The 27,855-nt window shown below is 41.6% G+C and overlaps 1 protein-coding gene across 1 annotated transcript in view; it reads right to left on the reverse strand.

Moving 5' to 3' along the window:
• LAMA1 (laminin subunit alpha 1) overlaps nucleotides 1-27,855 on the reverse strand; it is a 233,613-nt gene that overhangs the window by 59,255 nt on the left and 146,503 nt on the right. Inside the window, exons 29-40 of the mRNA XM_038747260.1 lie at nucleotides 27,622-27,759; nucleotides 22,987-23,108; nucleotides 20,557-20,643; nucleotides 19,139-19,332; nucleotides 17,049-17,191; nucleotides 14,250-14,345; nucleotides 11,571-11,682; nucleotides 10,417-10,579; nucleotides 7,139-7,349; nucleotides 6,777-6,893; nucleotides 6,529-6,692; nucleotides 1,940-2,078 (exon numbers count right to left, since the gene is read on the reverse strand). Coding sequence (XP_038603188.1) covers nucleotides 1,940-2,078; nucleotides 6,529-6,692; nucleotides 6,777-6,893; nucleotides 7,139-7,349; nucleotides 10,417-10,579; nucleotides 11,571-11,682; nucleotides 14,250-14,345; nucleotides 17,049-17,191; nucleotides 19,139-19,332; nucleotides 20,557-20,643; nucleotides 22,987-23,108; nucleotides 27,622-27,759 — 1,686 coding nt within the window. The remainder of the gene's footprint in view (nucleotides 1-1,939; nucleotides 2,079-6,528; nucleotides 6,693-6,776; nucleotides 6,894-7,138; nucleotides 7,350-10,416; nucleotides 10,580-11,570; nucleotides 11,683-14,249; nucleotides 14,346-17,048; nucleotides 17,192-19,138; nucleotides 19,333-20,556; nucleotides 20,644-22,986; nucleotides 23,109-27,621; nucleotides 27,760-27,855) is intronic.

Here is a 27,855-nt window from a genome sequence, read left to right on the forward strand (position 1 = left end):
CTGTACAAAAAAGCTGCTCAAACTGATGATAATAATTATGGCATTTGTTAAGCGCTTACTTTGTGCCAGGCACTGTACTAAGCATAGCGTGGTTCAGTGGAAAGAGCACGGGCTTTGGAGTCAGAGGTCATGGGTTCAAATCCCAGCTCTGCCAACTGTCAGCTGTGTGACTTTGGGCAAGTCACTTAACTTCTCTGTGCCTCAGTTACCTCATCTGTAAAATGGAGATGAAGACTGTGAGCCCCCCATGGGACAACCTGATCACCTTGTATCCCCCCCAGCGCTTAGAACAGTGCTAGACTGTGAGCCAGCTGTTGGGTACGGACCGTCTCTATATGTTTCCAACTTGTACTTCCCAAGCGCTTAGTACAGTGCTCTGCACACAGTAAGCGCTCAATAAATACAATTGAATGAATGAATGAATAGTAAGCGCTTAATAAATGCCATTATTATTATTATTGTTATTATTATTATTATAATTACAAGGTAATCAGGTTGGACACTGTCCCTGTCCCACATGGGGCTCACAGTCTCAATCCTCATTTTACAGATGAGGTAACTGAGGCACAGAGAAGTGAAGTGACTTGCCCAAGGTCACACAGCAGACAAGTAGCCGAGCTGGGATTGGAACCCATGGCCTTCTGACTCTCAGGACCGTGCTCTATTCACTGTGCCATGCTACTTTCTCACTGTTCCTTCAATCAATCTTCTATCGATTGATTGAAATTAGGAAAGACACATGACCCATTCATCCAGGCTAAAAGAGAATGTCCGAGAGACATAGTTTAGATATTTCAAAATATACTGATCACTGCTCCATATAACATGGAAAATCAAGCATTAATTATCGGCTGCATTCAGATGTATGTAATGGCAAAAGTGAGCTTTACTTTAAGTTTTGGACAGGTTGGGATCAATTCAGTTATTACACTGGCTCACCACTATATTTTCAAGAAGTGATCACAATAAAAAAAAATGTAACTTTGGAAACTGCTTTCTCTCTCAGTATTTAAAAAACAGGAAGCACTTCCCACACAAATATTTGTATAATCCGTGAAACAAAGTATCAAACTGATTTCATGGCACTTTGATTATTTGAATGTAAATAAAAGTAGATGATGTATCATAGCTCTTATTTAGTCAAAAGTCAGGTTGAAAAAAATTTCCTGTAAACTTCCTACGTTTTGAATCGACCTGGGGAGAATTGAAATCAAGTCAATTAATTTGAACTGACTTAGGGAGTAGAACAATCGCAGGGAAATCAAAATTACCGAAGTAAGCAAATCTAACTTAACAAGAGGTGGCAGCACACCTAAGAAAAAGTGAGAAGAATATGTCAATTGGTTTGGGAGAGGAGAGTGAGAAGAAAAATGAGTTGAGCTCAATTTTCTGTTACTCAGAGTTAAGTTCCAGGAAAGAGTAAAACCCTATGCTCTTGAATGCCCCAGGCCTTTCGTCTGTTGCCATACTGGGCCAAGGCAATGGGAGAATGCAGTAAGAATAGCTAACCTCACCTAACCAAAAGACACTAGACTGAGATTTTTGCCAAAATTAATAAAATGAGAGAAAAGTGGAATGTCATAGAGGTTATAAACATAAAACCATAAGAAAGAGTTATTCAAGTTGAAACTTAAAACAACCACTGCAAGGAAAAGTAATGGAAATATAAACAATTTTACCCTGAAGAACATCTTCCCTCCATGTATATTTCATGAATTTCAGACTTCTGACCTGAAGACTCATATAGAATATTGCAATATTTTCCAATGCTTAACAATAAATGATAGGAGCTCATCACACATTCCTCAAGGAGTAGAACTTTATTAAGCCTGAAGGCAAAGTCCAAAGCCTAACCCAATCATTTTATGAAATGACCGCAGACTTTCCCAGAAGACTTCTGTAGAAGACCCAGCCTAAAAGCAAAATGAAACTCACTTACAGAGATCAAGGGGTCACTTAGAATCCTGTAAGTTTCTTCTGTCAGTTTTTCTGCGTCTTTAATCAGGTCCCAAATATTGGCATGGGTGTGGAGGGCATTAGATGGACTGAGAGAAATATTTCTCACATCTGAGAGACCCCTGCAGAATCAACACAATTAGACAATTCTTATTTCCATACAAATGACGCATGGACAATTTTCTACGTATATCAGACTGCACATCTGTCTTTGTTAGCATCGCTGAACTAAATCAGCAGTAAATATTATTTCATTGGTCCCAGAGTGATTTGAAAGCCTCTGGACATTTAAAAAATACAATTATGGAGTTTATTAAGAATTTACTACATGCCAAGAGGTGGGGGTAAATACTATAATAATAATAATAATAATAATAATAATAATAATAATAATGACATTTGTTAAGCACTTTGTGCAAAGCACAAAGTTCTAAGCTCTGGGGGATACAGGGTGATCAGGTTGTTCCACGTGGGGCTCACAGTCTCAATTCCCATTTTACAGATGAGGTAACTGAGGCAGAGAAGTTAAGTGGCTTGCCCAAGGTCACATAGCTAACAAGTGGGGGAGCCGGGATTTGAACCCATGGCCTCTGCCCCCAAGCCTGTGCTCTTTCCACTGAGCCATGCTGCTTCTCTAATACAAAACAAGATTCCAATTCTAATACAATATATATTACTACTTGATTTCCTCACTGTACCTTGTTCTCGCCTGTCCCACCGTTGACCCCCGGCCCATGTCCTCCCCCTGGCCTGGAATGCCCTCCCTCCACACATCCGCCAAGCTAGCTCTCTTCCTCCCTTCAAAGGCCTACTGAGAGCTCACCTTCTCCAAGAGGCCTTCCCAGACTGAGCCCCCTTTCTCCTCTCCTCCTCCCCATCCCCCCGCCACCTCCTTCCCCTCCCCACAGCACCTGTATATATGTTTGCATAGATTCATTACTCTATTCATTTTACTTGTACATATTTACTCTTTTATTTATTTTGTTAATGATGTGCATGTAGCTTTAATTATATTTGTTCTGACGACTTGACACCTGTCCACATGTTTTGTTTTGTTGTCTTTCTCCCCCTTCTAGACTGTGAGCCCATTGTTGGGTAGGGACCGTCTCTATATGTTGCCAACTTGTACTTCCCAAGTGCTTAGTACAGTGCTCTGCACATAGTAAGGACTCAATAAATACGATTGAATGAATGAGTGAATATAAGATTCTAATACAATACAATAAATACAAGGTTATGAGATCTGGACACAGCCCCTGCCCCACAGTGTCACAATCAATCTTATCCCTATTTTGCAGATGAGGACACTGATGTGCAGAGAGGTTAAGTGGCTTGCTCCATGTCACACAGCGACCTAGGGTTAGGGACTCAGATGTTCTGTGCCCTTTCCATTAGACCACCTTGCCTGTAGCCAATGGCCAACAAACCAGCAGATGACTCATTGAAATCTAGCTGGATGTTTCTCCATCCACCAATAGCTGGCTTCCTGAATGGCTACTACTTGCTGAATTTCTTTGGCCATAACTGCTTTACCCTTCTATAATAATAATAACAACAATAATAATTACGGTACCTGTTAGCACTTATCATGTGCCAAGCACTGTTCTAAGCACTAGGGTAGATATGAGTTAACCAGGTTGGACACAATCCCTGTCCCACATTGGGCTCACAGTCTTAATCCCCACTTTTAACAGATGAGGTAACTGAGGCACAGAGAAGTTAAGTGGCTTGCCTAAGGCCACACAGAGGACAAGTGGTGGAGCCGGGATGAGAACCTATAGAACCCGTTATAAGATAAACTTCCTATCAGTGAGGACAAACGAATGAGCTAGGAGCCAATATTACCATTAGGCTAATAATGATAATAATTGTGGTGTTTATTAAGTGCTTGCTATGTGCTGCTGTGCTAAATACTGGGTTACAGACAGGATAATCAGGTCAGACATAGACCCTCACAGTCTAAGGAGGAGGGAGAGTAGGCATTGGATCCCCATTTTACAGATAGAAAACTGAGTCATAAAGCAATTAAGTGACTTGTCCAAAGTGTAACTGCAGGCAAGTGGCAGAGCTGGGATTAGAACCCACATCTTCTGACTCCCTGGCCTGTGGTCTTTTCAGTATGTTACAGCTTCACTGGTTTAGTTAGTTAGGGTGCTAAGCACAGGGATCTAAGGATCTCATGAGAGCTTCTAAAGTCAATGGTGGGCCCAGACTACTGAATTTCCGTAGCTGTGGCCTAGTGGATAGAGAATGGGCTTGCAAATCCAAATGACCTGGGCTCTAATCCTGGCTCTGACACTTCTGATCTTGGGCAAATCACTTAACTTCTCTGTGCCTCAATTACCTCATCTATAAAATGGGGATTAAGACTGTGAGTCCGATGTGGAACAAGGGCTGTGACCAAACTGATTAGCTGGTATCTATCCTAGCGTTTAGAACAGTGCCTGACACATAGTTACGCCTGAACAAATACCGTCATTATTATCATAGCTCAGATGATCTCTGTCCAAGGACAAGACCCTTGCTAAATGCTGTCAGCAAGGAAAAGTCCTCCTGTGCTCCATCTACTTTTTCTCCCACATGCCACCATTTGTAGATGTAGCAGTGGCATTTATTGAGCACCTACTGCTTGTGATGTACTGTGCTGAGTCAGGTCCAGTTACTTCTCCTTAATCCTTGCATTTTCAAATGTCCTCCAAAGCTAAAATCCCATATGGGAGTTTTATCAGATGAATGGCCTTCACTAATTCTAACATACTCATTGATCATGATGTAGTGAATAGAGCACCAGGCTGGGAGTCAGGAGGTCATGGGTTCTAATCCCAACTCTGCCACTTGTCTGCTGTGTGACCTTGGGTAAATTACTTCATTCTCTGTGCCTTAGTTACCTCATCAGTAAAATGGGGATTGAGACAGGGAGCCTCATGGGGGTCAGGGACTGTGTCCAGATCGATTTGCTTATATCCACCCCAGCGCTTAGTACAGTGCCTGGAACGTAGTAAGTGCTTAACAAATACCATTATCAGTATTATTAATCATTATTATTATTATTTAGAAAGATTTTCTGGCCATCCCAGAACCTGAGGGGCCTGAGGTGATATTTCAATCTTTTAGACTTATCACCATTATTATTAGACTTCATTCTTCAGATCTTGCCAAGAGGTAATGGTTCAGTTTCACAGGACTCTAAGGCTGAGATGTGAAATCTGACAGTAGACACATCTTTATCAGCATAGCCTCCTACTTCATGTTTTGCACATGATTATTGAGGCTGCCTCTCACAAAGGAAGAACTTGCTGTTATCCCAGCCTTTTGACTCATAAAATTCACTGACTTGCCAGGTCTTACAGGTAGTAGTAATAGTTGCAGTAATAGCATTTATTATATGCCCACTTGGCTATCTGTGTAAAATACAGAACTAGATTTTCTTCTGTTATATTATTCTAGGCAATATTTTATAAGAGTAATCAGAAATATTTCCTGCAACCAGCAAATTATCTACACATTTCTTTGAACTGTGTAGATAATTTGCTGGTTGCAGGAAATATTTCTGATTACTCATAAAATATAATTTCTTTGAACTACAAATTGATTACTACACATCTTAATATGTCAATGTTAATACATGTTGGATACAGGTTGTCAGCCATTGATCCTAATATTAAAATCCTTTTAGCTAAATAACCAAAGTTGTGGTTTGGAGGTGGGGGGGCGGGGGAGGCAGGCAGGGTAGATACCATTTGTCATTCACAGGTTGACCATGTGTTTTTATTAAATGAGGACACACTGATTTTTAAAAAAGTTGTTTCACACAATTTTAGAAATGTTGGAAAATTTAGAAAATTCATAATTGGGATTACCCCACTATCGGATTAGCCCAGTGTCTACTGAACATCTTCTGATTAAAGGGTTGGACTCAGAGTGTCCAAGTTGGGGATCATTGAAGACAAACTTAATTTATATCCCCAAAGCATTCTGGGACTTGTGAGACTTTCCCACCACACTTTTCCCTCACTCCCCATTTCCAGGTTTGACAAGAAGGAAGGCCCACAAGCTCAAGGAGGAGCCCTGATTCCTAGATGTCAACAAAAGTAATGCAGTCATGTATGATCTAACCAAATAAATCAATATTATCCTTCTCATCTGTATGTCTTTAAATGAAATCAGTCAACCACTGAATCAGTCACTCAGTCATATTTGAGTGCTTACTGTGTGCAGAGCACTGTACTAAGCACTTGGTTGAACACAATGTAACAATGAACAGATGCATTCCCAGCCCAAGATGACCTTACAGTCTACAGGGGGAGACAGGTATTAATGTAAATGAATAAATTACAGATATGTATGTAAGTGCTGTGGGGCTGGGAGAGGGAAATTAATAAAGGGAGTAAGTCAGGGTTATGCAGAAAGGAGTTGGAAAAGAAGAAAGGAGGACTTAGGGAAGGCCTCTTGGAGGAGATATGCCTTCAATAAGGCTTTGAAGTTGGGGAGAATAATTGTCTGTAGAACATGAGGAGGGAGGGTGTTCCCGGCAGACGTTTCTCTCAAACTCTGGCATTCCTGTGTCCTCACCTGTCTAATGAGTCTGCAAGCCTCTGAAGCTCAGCTGCCCGGGCCTCTGCATTGAAGACCAGGTCAAGGGCTCCCCTTTTGGACATCTGCATGACTAGGTCATCCACGTGGTGTCGGATCTTAGCACACCAGAGGAGGAATTCGTCCCAGTGAACCTCCAGGCTCTGCACAAAGAAATGGTCATTTTACCCACAGGGGAATTAAGCTGCCCATGTCAAAGCAACATTGTCCACCGCAGCCCGACTTACCAATGTGGCATTGGTTACATTTTCTGCAAGGACAGCAGCGAGATCCATTAGGCCTTTGCCTTTATCGATAAGCATCACAGAAACGTTTCTGCTTTCTTGGACATTTAACTCTTTTTCCTATGAAATAAATCACCTGTTAGGGTATGACCTGCAGAAAACAGGCCCTGTTTACTAAAAATAATTTTCTAGGTGCATATCTACTTTGTACAATTATAAGTAAAATAATTATATAAAAAAATAAGTGAAGTGATAGGTAAAATCAGTTATTTGATGTTCTCTATTCATTCAGTGAAATGGGATTGGTAAAGTCAGCCAAGATCAGGGTTGCAGGGGTGGGCATAGAGGGGTCAGATCCTACTCACATTTAATTCTTCTAAATTATTTGTCAGAGAGAGAAGTAAATGGCTGGTCTCCTTCATTTTGGCATGAGCTTCATTTACAAGATCTTGAGCTCCTTGAAGCTTGCTGCTGTGCTTGTAAAACCAGTGGCTTGCATCTTCTTTCAGTTTCATTAGATCTTGCTGTGGTTTGTGGTAATTTCTTTGAATCCGTGACAGCAAATTCTCTGCAGCGCTGATAAAAGTAAGGGAACATATGATAAATAAATGCAAAAGCAAAGCTTTGTGGAAGAAGGGTCAGAGTAATTTCCTCTGTCATTCAACAAGAGAAGCAACATGGTCTAGTAAAGAAGAAGCATGGCCCAGTGGGTAGAGCACGGACCTGGGAGTCAGAAGGACCTGGGTTCTAATCCTGACTCCATCACTTGTCAGCTGTGTGACCCTGGGCAAGTCACTTATATTCTCTGTGCCTCGGTTACCTCATCGGTAAAATGAGAATGAAGACTGTGAGCCCTGTGTGGGACAGGGACTGAGTCCAACCTCATCAACTTGTATCTACTCCAGTGCTTTTTATAGTGTCTGGCACATAGAAAGCGCTTAACAAATATCATGAAAAAAAGTTTTAAACTTTTACCTAACTAAAGCCTTGGGCATCTGTTCTTTGTTCCATCCGCAGGCCAGTAGTGCCTATGTACATATTAATAAATTATTTGTTTATAATAACATCTGTGTCCCCATCTAGATGTAAGCTCTCTTGGGTAAAGTAATATGTCTACCAACTTTGTTGTATTGTACAGGTGCTTAGTACAGTGCTCTGCACACAGAAAGCACTCAATAAGTCATTCAGTCGTATTTATTGAGAGCTTACTGTGTGCAGAGCACTGTACTAAGCACTTGGGAAGTACAAGTCGGCAACATATAGAGATGGTCCCTACCCAACAGTGGGCTCACAGTCTAGAAGGGGGAGACAGAAAAGAAAACAAAATAAGTAGACAGGTGTCAATGCCATCAAAATAAATAGAATTATAGCTGTATACACGTCATTAATAAATTGAATAGAGTAGTAAATATGTACAAGTAAATTAAGCAATGAATATGTACAAGTATATACAAGTGCTGTGGGGAGGGGGACAGGGTAGGGCAGAGGGGCGATGGGGAGGGGAGGAGGAGAGGAAAAAGGGGGTTCAGTCTGGGAAGGCCTCCTGGAGGAGGTGAGCTCTCAGTAGGGCTTTGAAGGGAGGAAGAGAGCTAGTTTGGTGGATGTGTGGAGGGAGGGCATTCCAGGCCAGGGGAAGGACGTGGGCTGGGGGTCGACAGTGGAACAGGCGGGAACAAGGCACAGTGAGGAGGTAAGGAGTAAAAATCATTTAACTAAATTCATTAAAGGTATTAAAAAAAGTCTTCTGGAAAATCGAAACTTACTTTAATGGAAATAAAATCGTAACTACAATCACTTCCTTCTATGAAACACTATTCCAAGGATGCATGCCTTTAAAAAGTAAGAACTAAAAGGAAGTGGTTTTCCTTCACGTTTGCTAATTATCAACACATGTGTGGAATAAAAGGATTTCAGGTAAGCATCATGGGATAGTAGAAGAAGCCCAGACCTGGGAGTCAGGAGACATGAATTCTAATCCTGGTTCTGCCTTTTGCCAGTTGTGTGACCTTGGGGAAGTCGGTCACTTAATTTCTCTGTGCTTTAGTTTCCTCATCTGTGAAATGGAGATAAGATATCTGTTCTCCCTCCTCCTTAGATTTGGAGCACCCTGTGGGATAGGGACTGTGTCCAATTTGATGATCTTGTATCTACCCCAGAAAGTAGTTCAAAGTTTGGCAGATAGTAAGCACTTTGTACCACAATCATCATTATTAATATTACCTTAGTAAAGATAATTGTAAATTGCTTTATTTGGGAAATATTTCAATTTAATGAAGTCTGATATGTCTATTCTACAGCCTTTTCAGGACACTAGACCACTAAAAACTAGCACCTTGCTATTCAGTTCATTTGTATGACATACTGTAATGTATAAGTCAATAAAACAATATTCTAAACTTTGACTTCTCTGGAACTCTATTTTCTGCTTCAAATGATCAGCATTTCCCAAAGTGATATTTTCCAGGTCACTATTGGCCTTAAAACATTCCATCACCTTTGCCCCTCCTACCTCAGCTCATTTCTCTCCTTCTAAAACCCAGCCTGTGCATTTCACTCCTCTAGTGCTCGCCTTCTCACTGTGTATCCATCTCACCTGTCTTGCCGCTAACCCCTCAGCCACGTCCTGCCTCTGGCCTGGAACAACTTCCCTTCTCAAATCTGCCAGACAATTACTCTCCCCTGGTTCAAAGACTTAATGAAGGCACATAATATTAATAATAATGATTATTATTATTATTATTATGATATTTGTTAAGCGCTTACTATATGACAAGCACTGTTCTAAGAGCTGGGGTAGATACAGGGTAATTAGGTTCTCCCACGGGGGGCTCACACTTTAATCCCCATTTTATGGATGAGGTAACTGAGGCACAGAGAAGTTAAGTGACTTGCCCAAGGTCACACAGCAGACAAGTGGCAGAGCCGGGATTAGAACCCATGTTCTCTGATTCCCAAGCCCGGGCTCTTTCCACTAAGCCATGCTGCTTCTCCAAGAGGCCTTCCCACACTAAGCCCCACATTTCCTCATCTCCCACTTCCTTCTGTATCATCCTGACTTGCTCCCTTTACTCGGCCCCTTTCCCAGCCCCACAGTACTTATGTACATATCTGTTATTTTATTTCATTCATTCATTCAATCATATTTATTGAGCGCCTACTGTGTGCAGAACACTGTACTAAGCACTTGGGAAGTACAAATCGGCAACAGATACAGTCCCTACCCAACAAGAGGCTCACAGTCTAGTTTTTTTATTGGTATTGATGTCTGTCTCCCCCCCTCTAGACTGTAATTGTGTTGCCAATTTGTACTTCCCAAGCGCTTAGTACAGTGCTCTGCACATAATAAGTGCTCAATAAATACGATTGATTGATTGATTGATTGTAAGCTAATTGTGGGCAGGGAATGTCATTGTTTATTGTTGTATCATACTTTCCCTAGCGCTTAATATCGTGTTCTGCCCCCAGTAAGCACTCAATAAACATTATAGAATGAATGAATTTGACACCAGCAAATATGTCTGCTTGCCTCTCTTTCTCAGCTTCATTTTTCTTCCTCTCATCCTCTCACTTCTGCCTCCTGCCTTTAGATTATGCCCATTGAGAAGAGAGTTGACAGTTGAGAAAATTATATTTACAAACTTACTTGATTTCAGTTGTAACATTTTGGTGTAGTTGCCTGAAATGTCTTCTCCGCATTTCTTTCAACATGGCTCCAATGTCCTCCTGCATATTCTGAAGTGTAGAGTTGGACAGCTGAAAATCTGCTGCCAAAGTCTCATTTAGACTGGTTGCCACTTTAGCAAGTTCTATGAAGAAATGTGTAGTAATTGTTAGGAAGCAAATGAAGTGCACTTATGTAGCACTGGAGGGAAAGTGAGGCAGCATGGCCTAGTAGAAAAAGCATGGGCCTGGAGTCAGAGGATCTGGGTTCCCATCCAGGCTCTGACACTTTTCTGTTGTGTGAACTTGGGCAAGTAATTTAACTTCTCTGTGCCTCAGTTTCATCATCTACAAAATGAGGAATAAATCCTATTCCCTACTACATAGATTGTGAGCCCCATATGAGATGGGGACTGTGTCCAACCTGATTATCTCATATGCTTTTTTTTCATTTTTTTATGGTATTTGTTAGGTGCTTACTTGCCAGGCACTGTACAAAGTGCTGGGGATACCCGCTAATGAGGTTGGACACAGTCCCAAGCCCATATGGGACTCACAGTCTTAATCCCCATTTTACAGGTGAAGTTACTGAGGCACAGAAAAGTGAATTGACTTGCCCAAGGTCACATAGCAGACAAGTGGAGGAGTCAGGACTAGAACCCAAGTCGTTCTGACCCCCAGGCTCATGCTCTTTCCAATAAGCCAAGCTGATTCAAGCCAAGCTGCTTCTCTAGCCCAATGCTTGAAACAATGCTTGGCACACAGTAAATGCTTAACAAATACCATAGAAAAAATCTTTAATTCCACTTTTTTCTGGACTGTAGTTCTGATTTCAATGTGTTTGCTTAGTTTCATATCAGAGTATTAACTTTCTCTATCCATTAACCATCTCAGGAGTGAATATATAATGCTTTCTGGATTGGCTGGAAGTTTGAAAATTTAATCTGACAGTACCATTCCAGGGGAACTCTCACCAAACATGTGGCTAGAGCAAAAGAATAGTACTAGCATTTAGTGCCATCTACTGTACTAGATCCTTGAAAAAGTACAAAATAACAAAGTGACACAGAGTCTGCCCAGCTTATACTCTTATGAGGGACTCAGGTATTAGGTGAGATGAGATATTAGATGCCTAACCGTTGATGGTCATCTGCAGCTTGCCAACAAATGTAATTAAATCTTGACTCTTGCTCAGCATTCTTTCGCTGGAACTATTCAACAGTTCACCACTTTCCAATATCCTGTTGAGCTGGAAAGAAAATATAAACCAGTTCATATTATTTTTAAAACAATATTAATATTACATTATCCATACCAATGTCCCTTTCAAGAGATAAGACTCTTTCCATGATGCTCATTAAACTCATAGGATTACTATTTCCCAGTCAGAAATAGACAGAAGAGGTTCAGTGAAGGTAATTCAATCAGTGCGTCTGATAGGAGATAATATTTTTATCAATACTAACCTGTCTTATTGTGACCTCACAGAGTCTTTGCAGGTCTCTGCTTTAAATACCATGGGACTAATATGTCTAAGTTTCTATCACTGTGACAGACATCAGAAAGGCCTCTGACACACAGGATCCAAAGTAAAACAAATCAAGGGAAGATCTTTAGGATTTCTGAGGCAAATTAAACCTTTAAAGGGCCAATGGAGTCAGATCTGTCCAGTTTTGAACAGAGTACTTCCTTACTGCCATATTTGTCATCTATAAGCCATCTTCAATTGTTTGTTCTCCAATGCCTTCTTCCCCATGCTTTTAAACCTGCCCAAGTCTCCCCTATTCTTAAAAAACCCCAAACTTGACTCCACAAACTCCCACCAGCTATAGTTCCACCTCCCTCCTACAATTCCTCCCCATACTCCTTAAGTGAGTTGTCTACACCCACTATCTCAAGTTCCTCTTCTCCAATTCAAACCTTGACCCCATCCAATCTGGCTTCTGTCCCTCCATTCCACAGAAACCACCCCCTCAAAGGTCAACAATGAGCTCCTTCTTTTGGAATCCAACAGCCTCTACTCCATCCTAATCCCCCTCTACCTCACAGTTACCTTCAACACTAACAACCAACTCCTTTATCCTGAAAACCTTAACCAACCTCGGCTTCACTGACACTGTCCTATCTTGGTTCTCCAACTACCTCTCTGGCCGCTCGTTCTCAGTCTCTTTCATGGGCTCTTCCTCTGCCTCCCAACCCTTAACTCGGAGTGTCCCTCAACGTTCAGTTCTGAGTCTGCTTCTATTCTCCATCTATACCCACTCCCTTGGAGTACTCATTCGCTTACATGGCTTCAATTACCACCTCTATGTGAGGATTCCCAAATCTACTTCTCTAGCCCTGATCTATCTCTTTCTGTCTCCTCTCTCTCCTCTCTCTCATCACATTTCCTCCTGCCTTCAAGACATCCCTACTTGGATGTCCTGCCATCACCTCAAACTTAGCTTGTCCAAAATAGAGCTCCTTATCTTCCCACCCAAACCCTGTCCTCCCCCTGACTTTCCCATCACTGTAGACAGCACCACCATCCTTCCTGTCCCACATGCCCATAATCTTGGTATTATTCCTGACTCTTCTTCTCTCATTCAACCTACATATTCAGTCTATCACTAAATCCTGTCAGTTCAACCTCCACAACTTCACTAAAATCTGCCCTTTCCTTTACTGTTAAGCGCTTACTATGTGCCAAGCAATGTTCTAATCCCTGGGGGTTATACAAGGTAATCAGGTTGTCCCATATTGTGGTCACAGTCTTAATCCCCATTTTATAGATGAGGTAACTGAGGCCCTGAGAAGTTAAGTGACGTGCCCAAAGTCACACAGCTGACAAGTGGCAGAGCTGGGATTAGAACCCATGACCTCTGACTCCCAAACCCGGGCTCTTTCCACTGAGCCACGCTGCTTCTCATACTGTCCCAAGCACTTACTACAGTGCCCTGCACATAGTAAGCACTCAATAAATATGACTGTTGGATTGCTTAACAAGCCAAATTTTAAAATAGTATTTCCCACACCAGACCATTACACAGATGGGAGTCTGGAGGAAGGATTTCAGGAAAGCATTCATTCATTCAATCGTATTTATTGAGCGCTTACTGTGTGCAGAGCACTGTACTAAGTGCTTGGGAAGTACAAGTTGGCAACATATAGAGATAGTCCCTATCCAACAGGGGGCTCACAGCAATCTTGATAAAAATATGCAATTTCATTGGTGATTTATTTACTTTTAAAATATGAATTAACTCTACTTTTGAAGCACTGAAATGATCAGAGAGTTTGGGACTGAATTGTAATGATAATAATAATAATGGTACTTGTCGAGCGCTTACTTTGTGCCACACTCTATTCTAAGCAATGGGGTAGATACAAATGAATCAGGTTGGACGCAGTCCCTGTCCCACATGGGGCTCACAAACTCTTATCCCCATTTTACAGATGAAGTAACTGAAGTACAGAGAAGTTAAGTGGCTTGCCAAAGGTCACACAGCAGACATGTGATGGAGTCAGGATTAGAACCCATGTCTTTCTGACTCCCAGGCCCATGCTCTATCCACTAAGCCATGCTGCTTCTCGTAATTATGAGCTATTACCTAACCCCATAGAGAATATTTGTGGGACACAATTATAATTACTCTATATCTGTACTGTATCAATCATTTGAATTTTCAAATGTATTTTTAGAGAAAGTTTAGGTGAGAAAATGGCCCATGCTAAAGAGAAATAGTTCTTCTTTATATAATACTTTTGTTAATATCCCTAAAGTGATTCCTAATACAGTTTTGCCATAAAAAAGGAATAAAAATGTATATAGCTTACTTCTCTTTGCACGTGATCTGTACTTTCTGAAATATTTTCAAGCTGCCTTTTTGCTGTCTCCAGTGAGAGAGGTACATGGTCACAGGCTAGAGAGTCCTGAAAGAAACAAGCCAAATGGAAGTTAGGATCCCTATATTAAGATACTTATAAAGTTAAAGACATGTCCGGTTGAATCTTTCTTGCTTTGCTCTTCATTTTATACATTGCTTCCTCTGCTATAATGGATAAAAGATTGGTTCGAATAGATATTCAAATTAGGCAGGTGGAGAGGTATGACATATCAGTGATTTGTTTCCTCAATTGCATTATACTATTCCTTACTTCTTCATTAATATTTTGTGGGGAATTTTTTTGGCATTTGTTAAGTGCTTTTTATGTACCAGGCACTTTACTAAGCACTGGTGTAGATACAAGCTAATCAGGTTGGACACAGTCGCTGTCCTACATGGGACTCACAGTCTTAATTCCCATTTTACAACTGAGATAACCAAGGCACAGAAAAGTGAAGTGATTTGCCCCAGGTCACACAACAGACAGGTTGCTGAACTGGTATGAGAACACACATCCTTCTGCCTCCCAAGCACTTAGTACAGTGCTCTGCAAACAGTGAGCCCTTAATAAATATGATTGATTAATTGATTGAATGAAGTGAACAGGTTTGGCTCCCATTTAAAATGCATAGGGTCAGATGTCAAAAACAAAAAGAAATGAATTGCTTCCACATAATCCAGATTGGTTGATAGTTATATGAAATGATATTAGGCTTTAAATTACCTTCAATTTTAATGAGCATTTAGAGGGTACTGACAATATGAAAGAAGATTGTGTCTCAGTTTTACTCAGTTTAAGGATTTTTAGGCTACTGGGAGGCTCCCACTTGGTCCTTAATGTACTTTGAGAGGAAAAAACTTCCTCGAGTTCTATTTTGGGAAATATCTACCTTATCATTTATACGCTTCGCAGATAACACAATGTAACAGGCACTTCTAAATCTCCCTTTGGCAGGGCCAAAGAATAATTTACCCAACTAAATAGGGAATTTTGTCTGATTTCACTTTGTCCTAAGGACATATTACCAGGACTAGGACAGATCCATGCACTTGGATCTGAACCTTTTAAGCACTTGATATTCATTTCACTCATTTGTCATTCATCACAGCACTTAGGGACACACCTGTAATTTATTTTAATGTCTGTCTTTCTCTCTAGACTGTAAGCTCCTGTTGTGCAAGGAATGTGTACCGACTGTTCTAATCAAAGGCGATTGCTATTCTGCAATAAATCCGACAATCAATAAACTCACCAACTGTATTTACGGAATGCCATCTCTGTGCAGAGCACTGTAATATGTACTTTGGGGAGTACAATAGACCTCAAAACTGTAAACATGTTGTAGGAAGAGAATGTGTCCACTAATTCTGCTGTATCATACTCTTCTTAAACATTCAGTACAGTGCTCTGCACAGATTGTGTTCAATAAATATCACTGATTGATAGACACAGTAGCAACATACATACGCAATACTGCAAATTACTACTCTAAAATATATGTGTATGCATACAGTACATATATATGTATACTAAATAGTAATAGAAAGAGTATTTGTATCTACTGAGAACCCACCTGATGCAGTGCACTGCACAAGATACTTGGGAAGTACAAAATTAAGAAGTAACATGTACCCTACCCTAATGGCCTTTATAATCTAATGGGTAAGACTTATAATAATTTACCAATAAGAATGGAAAGGTGATTAAAAAGTGCCTAAATAGTAGAACGGTATTCCTGGTCTGGTAGCTTTTATTTATTTTATTTTTATGGTATTTGTTAAGCCCTTACTATGTACCAGACATTGTACTAAGGACTAGGGTATCTACTAGTCAGATTGAACTCAGTCCATGTCCCAGAAGGGGCTCACAGTTTTAGTTTTCATTTTACAGATGAAGTTACTGAGACTCAGAGAAGCGAAGTAACTTGCAGACAAGTGGCAGAGTCGGAATCAGAACGCAGATCTTTCTGACTCCCAGATCGGTGCTCTATCTACTAGGTCAAGGGATGTAATCTGGGGAGAAGAGGAATTGAGGTATGCCTGCTGGAGGAAATGGAAATTTAGAGGGACCTTGATGATGAAGAGAGAGCTGTGGTCTAGCGCACTTAAAGATGAAGGACGTACCGGGCAGGAAGAAGGGTTGAGCGAGGGGTTTGAGGTGGGATACTGGAAAAACAAAGCACCATAAGAAGGGTGGCAAAGAGATTGACAGGGGAGGATAAAGCCATATCTAAACTGAGAATTTGAGTTTATTTGTAAAATTATTTTTTTTCTTGATCCACTTCCATGAATATCAAAAAGAGTTGACTCTGGAAAAGTGGACAGCACACAGCACCAAAATATCATGGAAAAAATAAAAGACTTGATTAACTGATACCCAAAAATAGAAAATTCAGCTTGAATAAGGAATTTCTATTTTAAGGACAGAAAAAAAGACAAATCCAGGTACAAACGGTCCATTTATTGAAGAACAGGAAGGGAAGTTAAGGTTGGTCCTCATTTTAAGTATTTTAATTATGTGACAACTAACACTGCAAAACACAGGTCTGTAAAATAATGCACAGCTGATGTCAATTTGATCACATTTGAGCAGGAAGGCATTTAGTGAAACATATTTGATGACGCATGTTTTTGCCGATCTGAGTTCTTTGTTATGAACACTGAAATCCAAAGGGAAATAAAGATGGTGCCAACATTTTACCTCCCCTGTTCAACTGGGATTAGCAATATTTATGTTTGCATTATTTACCTTGAGATGTTTCGTGACATTCTCCAAATCAGATAAAATCCCATACAGAGCAGGGGCGACTTCTGTGAGGTTCAACGAAGCAGTAACATCACTCAGTTTATCCAGATCATTTAGCAAGACACCGACACAGTCATCATCACAAGCTAAAGATACAAGATGGTAAAGTTAGTCCAATAATTTATTTTTTGGTGGGGAGAAGGAAGAAGAGCGGGAAGAAAGGAGACAAAGAAGAGTTTAAAATGAGTAGTTAGGGAAAATGCTTTACAACAATTTATGCATAAGAACCATTTCATCACAAAACGAAGCAGTATGGCTTAGTGGAAAGAGCAAGCGCTTGGGAGTCACAGGACATTCATTCATTCGATCGTATTTATTGAGCGCTTACTGTGTGCAGAGCACTGTACTAAGCGCTGGGGAAGTACAAGTTGGCAACATATAGAGACGGTCCCTACCCAACAATGGGCTCACAGTCTAGAAGGGGGAGACAGACAACAAAACAAAACAAAACATGTGGACAGGTGTCAAGTCATCAGAATAAATAGAAGTAAAGCTAGATGCACATCATTAACAAGATACAAAATAAATAGAATAGTAAATATGTACAAGGAAAATGAATAGAGTAATAAATCTGTACAAACATATATACAGGTGCTGTGGGGAGGGGAAGGAGGTAAGGCGGGGGCGATGGGGAGGGGGAGAGGAAAGAGGGGGCTCATTCTGGGAAGGCCTCCTGGAGGCCTCCTGGACATGGGTTCTAATCCCAGCTCTGCCACCTGTCTGCTGTGTGACCTTGGGCAAACCACTTAACTTCTCAGTGCCTCAGTTACTGCATCTGTAAAATGGGGGTTGAGACCGTGAGTCCCACGTGGGACAACTGATTAGCTTATATCATCTACCCCAGTGCTTAGACAGTGCTTGGCACATGGTAAGCACTTAACAAATACCATAATTATTATTAATCATAATTAAAACTCCATAAATGCCAATTTTTCATTTGGACCAACGTGGGGGTGGAGCACCGTGGTGGAGCCTTGAGGGGACAGGAGAGGAAGAGGTGGAAGGAATGTGAGGAGAGAAAGGAGGAAGAAGAGAAGGAAGGGGAAGGGAAAGAAGAGCAGATAAAAAGAGGACCAGAAAGAGGACCATCTCCTTCCCCAGTGCCCCCTACTTAGGCTGTGAGCACCATGTGGGACACAGACTTCGTCCAATCTAATTAATTTTTTTCTACTCCAGAGCTTAGAATAGTGATTGACACATAGTAAGTGCTGAACAAATACCATAATAAATATATAAATAAATAATATAGGATCCATGCAATAGCATAAACTATGAATTCCTGGAGAGCAGAGACCCGGAATTTTACTTTTTCCTATCATTCCATGCAACTCTTACGGGGCTCTGCATACAATAGATGCTTAGTCAATACTGATGATGATGATAATGATGAAAACAAAACAAGCCACTGCTTGTCCTCTAGGCCATAAGCTCATTGTGGGCAGGAAATGTGTCTCCCAACTCTGTTTTACTGTACTTTTGCAATAACTTAGTACAGTGCCTACACACAGTAAGCTCTCAAAAAATAAGTTTTATTGATCTAGTTAGTGCAAATAGCAAAAGGCAGCTTTCCAAGATACATTTGTAGTGTAAAGTCTGATCCTGAGTAAAATATTTCATTGAGTCATTTTAATGAGGAGACAGCATGGTTTACAGGAGAGAATGGAAGTCTAGGATTAAGAAAACCTGGGTTTTAATCCTGTGTGTACTTGACTCTTCTAGTGCCAACCTACTTATTTTATCTAGATCTCATCTCTTTGACCTTTGATCCCTTGCTCACATTCTCCTGTCTCCCTGGAACTACTTCCTCCTTCATATCAGGGAGACTATCTCCCTCCCCAAAACCCTATTAAAATCATATCTCCGTATCATCTGTATGTTCAAAGTACTTAGTACAAGGCAATGCAAGCAATGTATGGTCAGCAAAGCCTACTACTACTATTCCTAACTCGACACACCTTCCAAGATATCACTAGAGAACACTAGACTCAGGAGAATAGGAAGAACTTCTTGTAAAAAGAGAAGAAAACACTTACAGATGCATTCGTTTTCCACAAGGATATGTCTGACTTGACAATGATCACAGAGGAGCCCGGTGACCCCTGGCTTACAGAAACACTGTCCAGATGTGCGGTTACAGTTTCTCTCCACAGAGCCACTAAGACTGCATTCACACTGATGGCAACTGCCACCAGGCTCTTGAGGATTACCATAATAGCCTAAAGCACACCTAGAGAGAAGAAAGAGATGCTGAATATGCATTAAGCATAAATCTATTGGCCACTGGCCCAGACCATGTAACAATATGTACACTGGATAAGCAATAGGATCAAGCATGGCTTTTTATAGATCACTACCGGTGTAGTATCTGAGAAGTAGCATGGCCTAGTGGAAAGGACTGGGTTCTAATCCCAGCTCCACCATTTTCCTGTTGTGTGACTTTGTGCAAGTCATTTAACTTGTCTATGCCTTGTTTCCTCATCTGTTAAAAGGGACCTTAATACCAGTTCTCCCTTCCCCTTAGACCATGACACCCATGTGGGACAGGGACTGTGTCCAACCTGATATAATCATACTATTATTATTATTTTATTATTATCATTATTTCCCAGTGAGGGGAGACAGGTTGATTTAAAAAAGAGGTTTTTGTTTCATCTAAAATATTAGGGAATTTGCTTTTAAACAACCACAGATGGATAATTTAACATGCACAAGCAGAATGCATGTCACTTCAGAAAGGAAAACCATAACCAACTGATTCATTCATTGGGTCGATCATATTTTTTGAGTGCTTACTGTGTAGGAGAGAATATAACAACAAAAGGACACATTCCATGCCCACAATGAGGTCTCAGTCTGTTTACTTATATTGATGTCTGTTGTATTGTATTTTCCCAAGCACTTAGTACAGTGCTCTGCACACAGTAAGTGCTGAATATGATTGAATGAATGCCTCCCTTCCTCTAGACTGTGAGCCCGTTGTGTACAAGGATTGTCTCTCTTTATTGCTGTATTGTACTTTCCAAGCACTTAGTACAGTGCTTTGCACACAGTAAGCACTCAATAAATATGACTGAAGGAATAGAGGGATCTTAGCCCTATTAGATTATTAGCCAATACTGGATAAGAGCCCCGATTAGACCCTCATTTCCTCTTCTTCCACTCCCTTCTGTATTGCCTTTGTACTTGGATTTGCACCCTTTATTCACCACTCCCTCAGCCCCAGAACACTATAATTTATTTATCCATAATTTATTTATTCATATTAATGTCTGTCTCCCCCTCTAAAATCTAAGCCCGTGGGCAGGGAATATATCTGTCAACTCGGTTATATTGTAGTCTCCTAAGCAGTTAATACAGTGTTCTGCATGCAGTAAGTGCTCAGTAAATATGTTGATTGATTGATATGCAAACTGCAGGGTGATAATGATGTGCCATCAGAAGGGAAACACACCGCTCACAATATTGTCCTTCATATCCTGGGAAACAGGCATCACAGCGGAAATCCTGCTCTCCTTCCAGCACGCAGGTCGGACTAAAACTAGAGGAAGAAGAATGACACAGATTATTCAACGTTATTCAAGGCAATGTTCGGAATTATGACTCTCAGATAGTTGCTACCTCGTTCAATCATTAATTCTCCTACACAGGCTTGCGTGCACTGTACTTAACTACTCTGTGCTCAGTTACCTCACCTGTAAAATGGGGATTAAGACTGTGAGCCCCACATAGGACAACCCGGTTAACTTGTAACTACTCCAGAGTTTAGAATAGTACTTGGCACATAGTAAGCCCTTAACAAATACCATAATTATTATTATTACTCCCCTATGTGCCCTTTGCATTGCCATCCTTGGGGCCCAGGGCTAAGAGTGGCATTAAATAGGATAGGAGCATGGCCTAGTGGAAAGAGCCAGTTGCTTGCTGTGTGACCTTGGGCAAGTCGCAACTTCTCTGTGTCTCAGGCCTAGTGGATAGAGCACAGGCCTGGAAGTCAAAAGGTCATGGGTTCTAATCACAGCCAGTTATCAGCTGTGTGACCCTGGGTAAAATCACTTCACTTCTCTGGGCCTCAGTTACCTCATCTGTAAAATGGGTATTGAGACTAGGAGCCCCGGTTGGACAGGGACTGTGTCCAACCTTATTCGCTTGTATCCACCCCAGCACTTAGTACACTACCTGGCACATAGTAAGTGCTTAACAAATACAATAATTATAATAATAATAATTCTCCTCTTCTCCCTCTTTCTTAGGCTCTGAGCCCCATGTGGGACAGGGAAGAACCTAGTGGGAAGAGCACGGGCCTGGAAATCAGAGGATGTGGGTTCTAATCCTGGCTCTGCCATATGTCTACTGTGACCCTGAGCAAGTCACTTAACTTCTTTGTGTTTCAATTACCTCATTCTGAAAAAATGGAAATTAAGACTGTGAGCCCCATGTGGGACAGGGACTCTGTCCAACCTAATTACTTTGTATCTGCCCCATCTCTTACAACAGTGCTTCACACATACTAAGTGCTTAACAAATACCACAATTATTATTATCATTACCCCAGTTCTTGACACAAAGTAAGTCGTTGACAAATACCATAATACAAAGAAACAGGCATCCTGGTTGCCCTAAGCAGCAATGGTTTGGATCAGCTCAGATGGGTGAGCCTTATGCTGAGGTCCCAGAAGGGAGCCAGACTCCCTGGTTCCTGGCTTAGGGGACCCTATTGGGCGTGGGAGTTTGGGAGAGGGTCTCTCAAGGCTTCTCAGCTGCTGGGGCTGCATTGAGCTACCTTCAGGTGTCTACTGTACCACCAACAGGACTCCTTCCAGAAAATGGCAGTTTCCTTGCCCCAAATAGCACAGACATAGATGGAGGTTGATGAGGGGGAAGAACAAACCTTTGCATGACCCTGGGCAAGTCACTTAACTTCTCTGTGTCTCACTTTCTCATCTGCAAAGGGGATAAAATGCCTGCTCTCCTTCCCATAAGTCGTGAGCCCCAGATGAGACGGGTACTGTCCGATGGGATTATTTTGTATCTATCCGAGCGCATGATAAATGCTTAACAAATACCACCGTTTTTGTTATGATCACTCTTCCTGCCACCCCACCCAGATGAACCTAAAATGACAGTCTTCTCTGATTTACATGGCCTTGGTTTCTGCTCCTACATGGATGATTATTAAGCAGCAATCAAGAAAAGCTCTGCAGAATAAGCAAAACTTTGAGGTGAAACTAAAATAAAGAGGGCAGAAGTTTTGATAGCGGGAGGAGGGAATCCTTTCCATATATATAATAATAATAATGATAATTGTGGCATTTGTTAAGCAGTCACTATGTGCCAGGCATAGTACGAAGCGCTGGGGTGGTTACAAGTAAATTGAGTTGGACACAGTCTCCGTCCCATATCGGGCTCACAGTCTTAATCTCGATTTTTCAGAAGAGGGAACTGAGGCAGAGAGAACTGAAATGACTTACCCAAGGTCTCACAGCAGACAAGTGATGGATCTGGGATTCAAATCCAGGTCCTTCTAACTCCCAAGCTCGGGCTCTATCCCCTAGCCCACAGTGCTTCCACATGGACTGACATTTCCATTTTCAGGAGACAGAATCAGGGAGAAGGCAGGGATCAATCGAATGTTAAATACCGTTAGAGTAGGGTCATCTGGTGGGGGGTGAATGGTGAGTCCTAGAGCTGAAAAACATTATCTTTCCCACTGCTCCAAAACCTATAACCAAACACCACGATTCTTACAGTAATGATTCATCCTCAAACATATGCCAGGGTGACAAAATATATGTCACTTCTAAAAATGGAAGATACTCTCCTAGTCATTAAGAAGTGAGTCAGAGAGGAAATAACCTGAAAGGAAATGCATTCCTGAGTTTACCTGGAAGACTGGGCCCCGGGACAGGCACAGAGAGAGCAGTCATTGATAGAACCAGTGACCTTTCCATAAAATCCTGGAGAGCACACACTACAGTGATCACCCGTTGTATTATCCCTGCAGTTCTAAGATTGAAAGAAATATCAGTTTAAAGGAAAAATAACGGAAAATCCATTTTAATTTTCCCAAATGAAAATACCTTTGAACAACCTCCTGATATATGTCCTCATTTTTTCGTTGGTCAACACTATTTGAGTGAGGAGGAGATACCAGAAAATAAAACATTCTCCACATATTTAATGTTTCATTCTCTCATTTTCATTCTGACCTTCAAAAATCTGGGGGAAATTTGGGGGTCATCTTGGGGAAACCAGATCCTGAGGGCGGACCCTAGCCTGGTGGCGGAGAACATTCAGTCACTCCCAGGTGACGATGCATCTGGCTTGGGACAGGTTCCTTAACATCTACCTTTGAAGTCACATCAAATGAAAGAGGCTTAAAGCTGATCTGTCCTTCTCTAGGCAGCCGCAGATGGAATGAATGCACTAAGATCAGAAAATGATCTAAGGAAAGGGGGAAATCATCAAAATTGTTCATTGAGCAATTTTGTCCTGTGTTGAAATTACCATATTTACTCACTTTTTTGACATCATATTTTAAGAAACAAAATGGGAAAGGGATTCTTACATGAGAAATCAAGACTAACAATGGGAGAAGAGCAGAATAGAGCAAAGGAAAATAAGGAAAGCCAGGGAGGGGAGAAGGAAGAGGATGGTAAAAAGGAGTAGCCAGACCTGGGAGTCAGGCATGGAATGGGTCTACTGACTCTGTTATGTTGTAATAATAATAATTATTATTATAGTATTTGTTAAGCATTTACTATAAGCCAGGCACTATACTAAGCACTGGGGTGAATAATAATAATAATGTTGGTAATTGTTAAGCACTTAGCAGCATGGCTCAGTGGAAAGAGCCCAGGCTTTGGAGTCAGAGGTCATGGGTTCAAATCCAGGCTCTGCCTCTTGTCAGCCATGTGACTTTGGGCAAGTCACTTAACTTCTCTGGGCCTCAGTTACCTCATCTGTAAAATGGGGATTAAGACTGTGAGCCCCCCGTGGGACAACCTGATCACTTTGTAACCTCCCCAGCACTTAGAACAGTGCTTTGCACATAGTAAGTGCTTAATAAATGCCGTCATTATTATTGTTATTATTATTATAGAACACTGTTCTAAGCTCTGAGGGAGATAGAAGGTAATCAGGTTGTCCCAAGTGGGGCTCACAGTCTTCATCCCCACTTGACAGATGAAGTCATTGAGGCACAGAGAAATTAAGTGGCTTGCCCAAAGTCACACAGCTGACAAGTGGCGAAGACAGAATTAGAACCCACCCATGACCTCTGACTCCCAAGCCCAGGATCTTGCCACTAAGCCACGCTGCTTCTCAAGAATATGAGATATGAGAAACAGCGTGGCTCACTGTGAGCCCCACATGGGACAACCTGATCACCTTCTATCCACCCCCCAGTGCTTAGAACAGTGCTTTGCACATAGTAAGTGCTTAACAAATACCATTATTATTATTATTATTATTATTATTATTATTATTATTATTATTATTATAAGCAAATCGGGTCAGGGCAGAGTCCCTGACCTCCGTGAGGTTCACAGTTTCAGTCCCCATTTTCCATATGAGCTAAATGAGGCACAGAGAAGTGAGGTGACTTGCCCAAGGTCACACAACAGACAAGCAGCAGAGGCAGGATTAGAACCCATGACCTTCTGATTCCCAGGCCCGTACCATATCCAGTACACCATGCTGCTTCTCAGGCACTTAGTATAGAGCGCTGCACACCGAACATAATTGATTGACTGAGTCATAGGACCTACATTCTAATTCCAGCTCTGTCACTTTCCTGCTGTGTAACCTTGGGCAAGTCATATAACTTCTCTGTGTCTCAATTCCCTCATCTATAAAATGGGGATTCAGTGTTCTCGTTCATTCTTAGATGGTGAGTTCCATGAAGGACAGGGAATTTGTCCTACCTGAATAACTTGTATTTACCCCAGCACTTAGTGCTTGACACATTATAAGGGCTTAACACTACAATAATAATAAAAAGAATAAAAGGCACTTGAGACTGTGTCTCTCACTTCTATTGCACTCTTCCAAGTGCTGCACACAATAGGCATTCAGTGACAACTTGGATCTAGGACCTTTGGACTTTGGTATTTGTTCCACCCTCAAACACACAGTAATAATAATAATAATAATAACGATAACTGTGGAATTTGTTAAGTGCTTATTATGCGCCAGGCACTGTACTAAGTCCCGAGGTGAATACAAGGAAATCAGGTTGGACACAGTCCCTGTCCCACTTGGGGCTCACAGTCTTAATTCCCATGTAACAGATGGGGTAATCAAGGCACAGAGAGTGAAGTGATTTGCTTACGGTCACACAGCAGACAAATGGAGAGGTCAGGATTAGACTCAAGTCTGAGTTCCAGGCCCATGCTCTATCCTCTAGGCAACACTGCTCCTCTGTACTTAAGTATATAACTATAAATTACATGTTATAAATTATTTATATTAGAGTCTGTCTCCCCCTCCAGACTATAAACTTATTGTGGGTATGGAACATGTCCACGGATTCTGTTGTGTACTCTCCCAAGTATTCATTTATTCAATCATACTTAGTACAGTGCTCTGCACACAGTAAGCACTCAATAAATACCACTGATTGATTATTGATTGAATAAGTCTCAAACCCCTATTATGTTACTGGGATACCCCAACTCCTGGTGGGTAGCGGTATTAATGAACTAATTACGCTCACCTGCTTCATCCTATTTTCATCCTTCAGCTCCTCTTCCTCCCTGACACCTAGGCTATCACTAGTGATGATAATGGGATACAAATGATCATTTTCATTTCTTTCTTAAAAACCGTGGCGGGGAAATTATGCAGTGAAGGCAAATTATTCCAGCAAATATGGTAGTCAATATATAACTTTCCTTCATACCTGAAGATGATGTGACGGATAGTGAAAATTAGTATATAAGGATTATTCTGGTATGTGCTAAGCCTTTGCTATATGTCAAGCACTGTTCTAAATGCTGAGGTAGATACACTTGAATTTTGTCAGATACAATCCCGTTCCAAATGGGGCTCACAGTTTAACTAGGAGGAGAAGAGTACTACATCTTCATTTTACAGATGAGAAAACTGTGGCACAGAGAAGTTAAGTGATGTGTCCAGGATCACACAACAAGTAACTAGCAGAGCTGGGATTAGAACCCAGGTCCTCTGACTCCCAGGCCCAAGCTCTTTCCACTCAAAAGTATATCTTTTTATAACTTCTCTGTCCCATTAATTATGTCAAAGAACAAGATGAGACTTCAGAATGCCAGGACCATTATACAGGTGAGACTAAGGTCCTGAGAATCACAGGACACTAATAATGACAAACGATGACCGAACCACCTTTCCTATAGATCAAACGAAGCCCAGGAAATGTTGAATAAAGGCACATTCATTTTACAGACATGATGCAAGAAAGTCAATGAACTACTGGTTCACCAAAACCTGCCGTTCTCAGCTCCACAACATTGCCTAGATCTGCCCTTTCCTCTCCATCCATACCACTACCCTGCTCGTTCAAGCTCTCATCCTATCCCGTCTGGACTACTGCATCAACCTTCTCTCTGATCTCCCATCCTCGTGTCTCTCTCCACTTCAATCCATACTTCATGCTGCTGCCCGGATTATCTTTGTCCAGAAACGCTCTGGGCATATTACTCCCCTCCTCAATAATCTCCAGTGGCTACCAATCAATCTGCGCATCAGGCAGAAACTCCTCACCCTGGGCTTCAAGGCTCTCCATCACCTCGCCCCCTGCTACCTCACCTCCCTTCTCTCCTTCTACAGCCCACCCCGCACCCTCCGCTCCTCCGCCGCTAATCTCCTCACTGTACCTCGTTCTCGCCTGTCCCGCCATCGACCCCCGGCCCACGTCATCCCCCAGGCCTGGAATGCCCTCCCTCTACCCATCCGCCAAGCTAGCTCTCTTCCTCCCTTCAAGGCCCTGCTGAGAGCTCACCTCCTCCAGGAGGCCTTCCCAGACTGAGCCCCTTCCTTCCTCTCCCCCTCGTCCCCCTCTCCGTCCCCCCCATCTTACCTCCTTCCCTTCCCCACAGCACCTGTATATATGTATATATGTTTGTACATATTTATTACTCTATTTATTTATTTATTTTACTTGTACATATCTATTCTATTTATTTTATTTTGTTAGTATGTTTGGTTTTTTTTTTCTCTGTCTCCCCCTTTTAGACTGTGAGCCCAATGTTGGGCAGCGACTGTCTCTATATGTTGCCAATTTGTACTTCCCAAGTGCTTAGTACAGTGCTCTGCACATAGTAAGCGGTCAATAAATATGATTGATTGATTGATTGATTGATTACTGGTTGTTAAAAAAAAAAAGAAAGAAAATGCACCATTCACATTTAAAGGTTGGTCAAGTAAGGCCCAGGAGAGGATAAAGAAAGCTGATGATTTATGCTGAATTAGTTTGCTTCAGGAGTTAGTATTAAGCATTAGAAACAGTAAGACCAGTTAGCAGAGTGAAGGCAAAACATACCAGGCACTTTCCAGTTTCAGGATCACAGGTCTCGGTGTGGTTGTTGCAATGGCAAGGGACACAGGGTGCAATTTGCGGACGGGGTCCAATTCCACTGATTTCTGGGAGTTTGGCTCTGTGGTAGCCTGGGGCACAGTCCTAAGGGAAAAAAGAAGCCAGTTCACACCCATCGTTTGGCCCAACATGAGCAGCAGTGGCAGTCAACATGCAGTGCTCTACAGACAGCAAGGATGA

This window comes from Tachyglossus aculeatus, chromosome 5 (genome assembly GCF_015852505.1).
Source record: "Tachyglossus aculeatus isolate mTacAcu1 chromosome 5, mTacAcu1.pri, whole genome shotgun sequence".
NCBI lineage: Eukaryota > Metazoa > Chordata > Mammalia > Monotremata > Tachyglossidae > Tachyglossus > Tachyglossus aculeatus.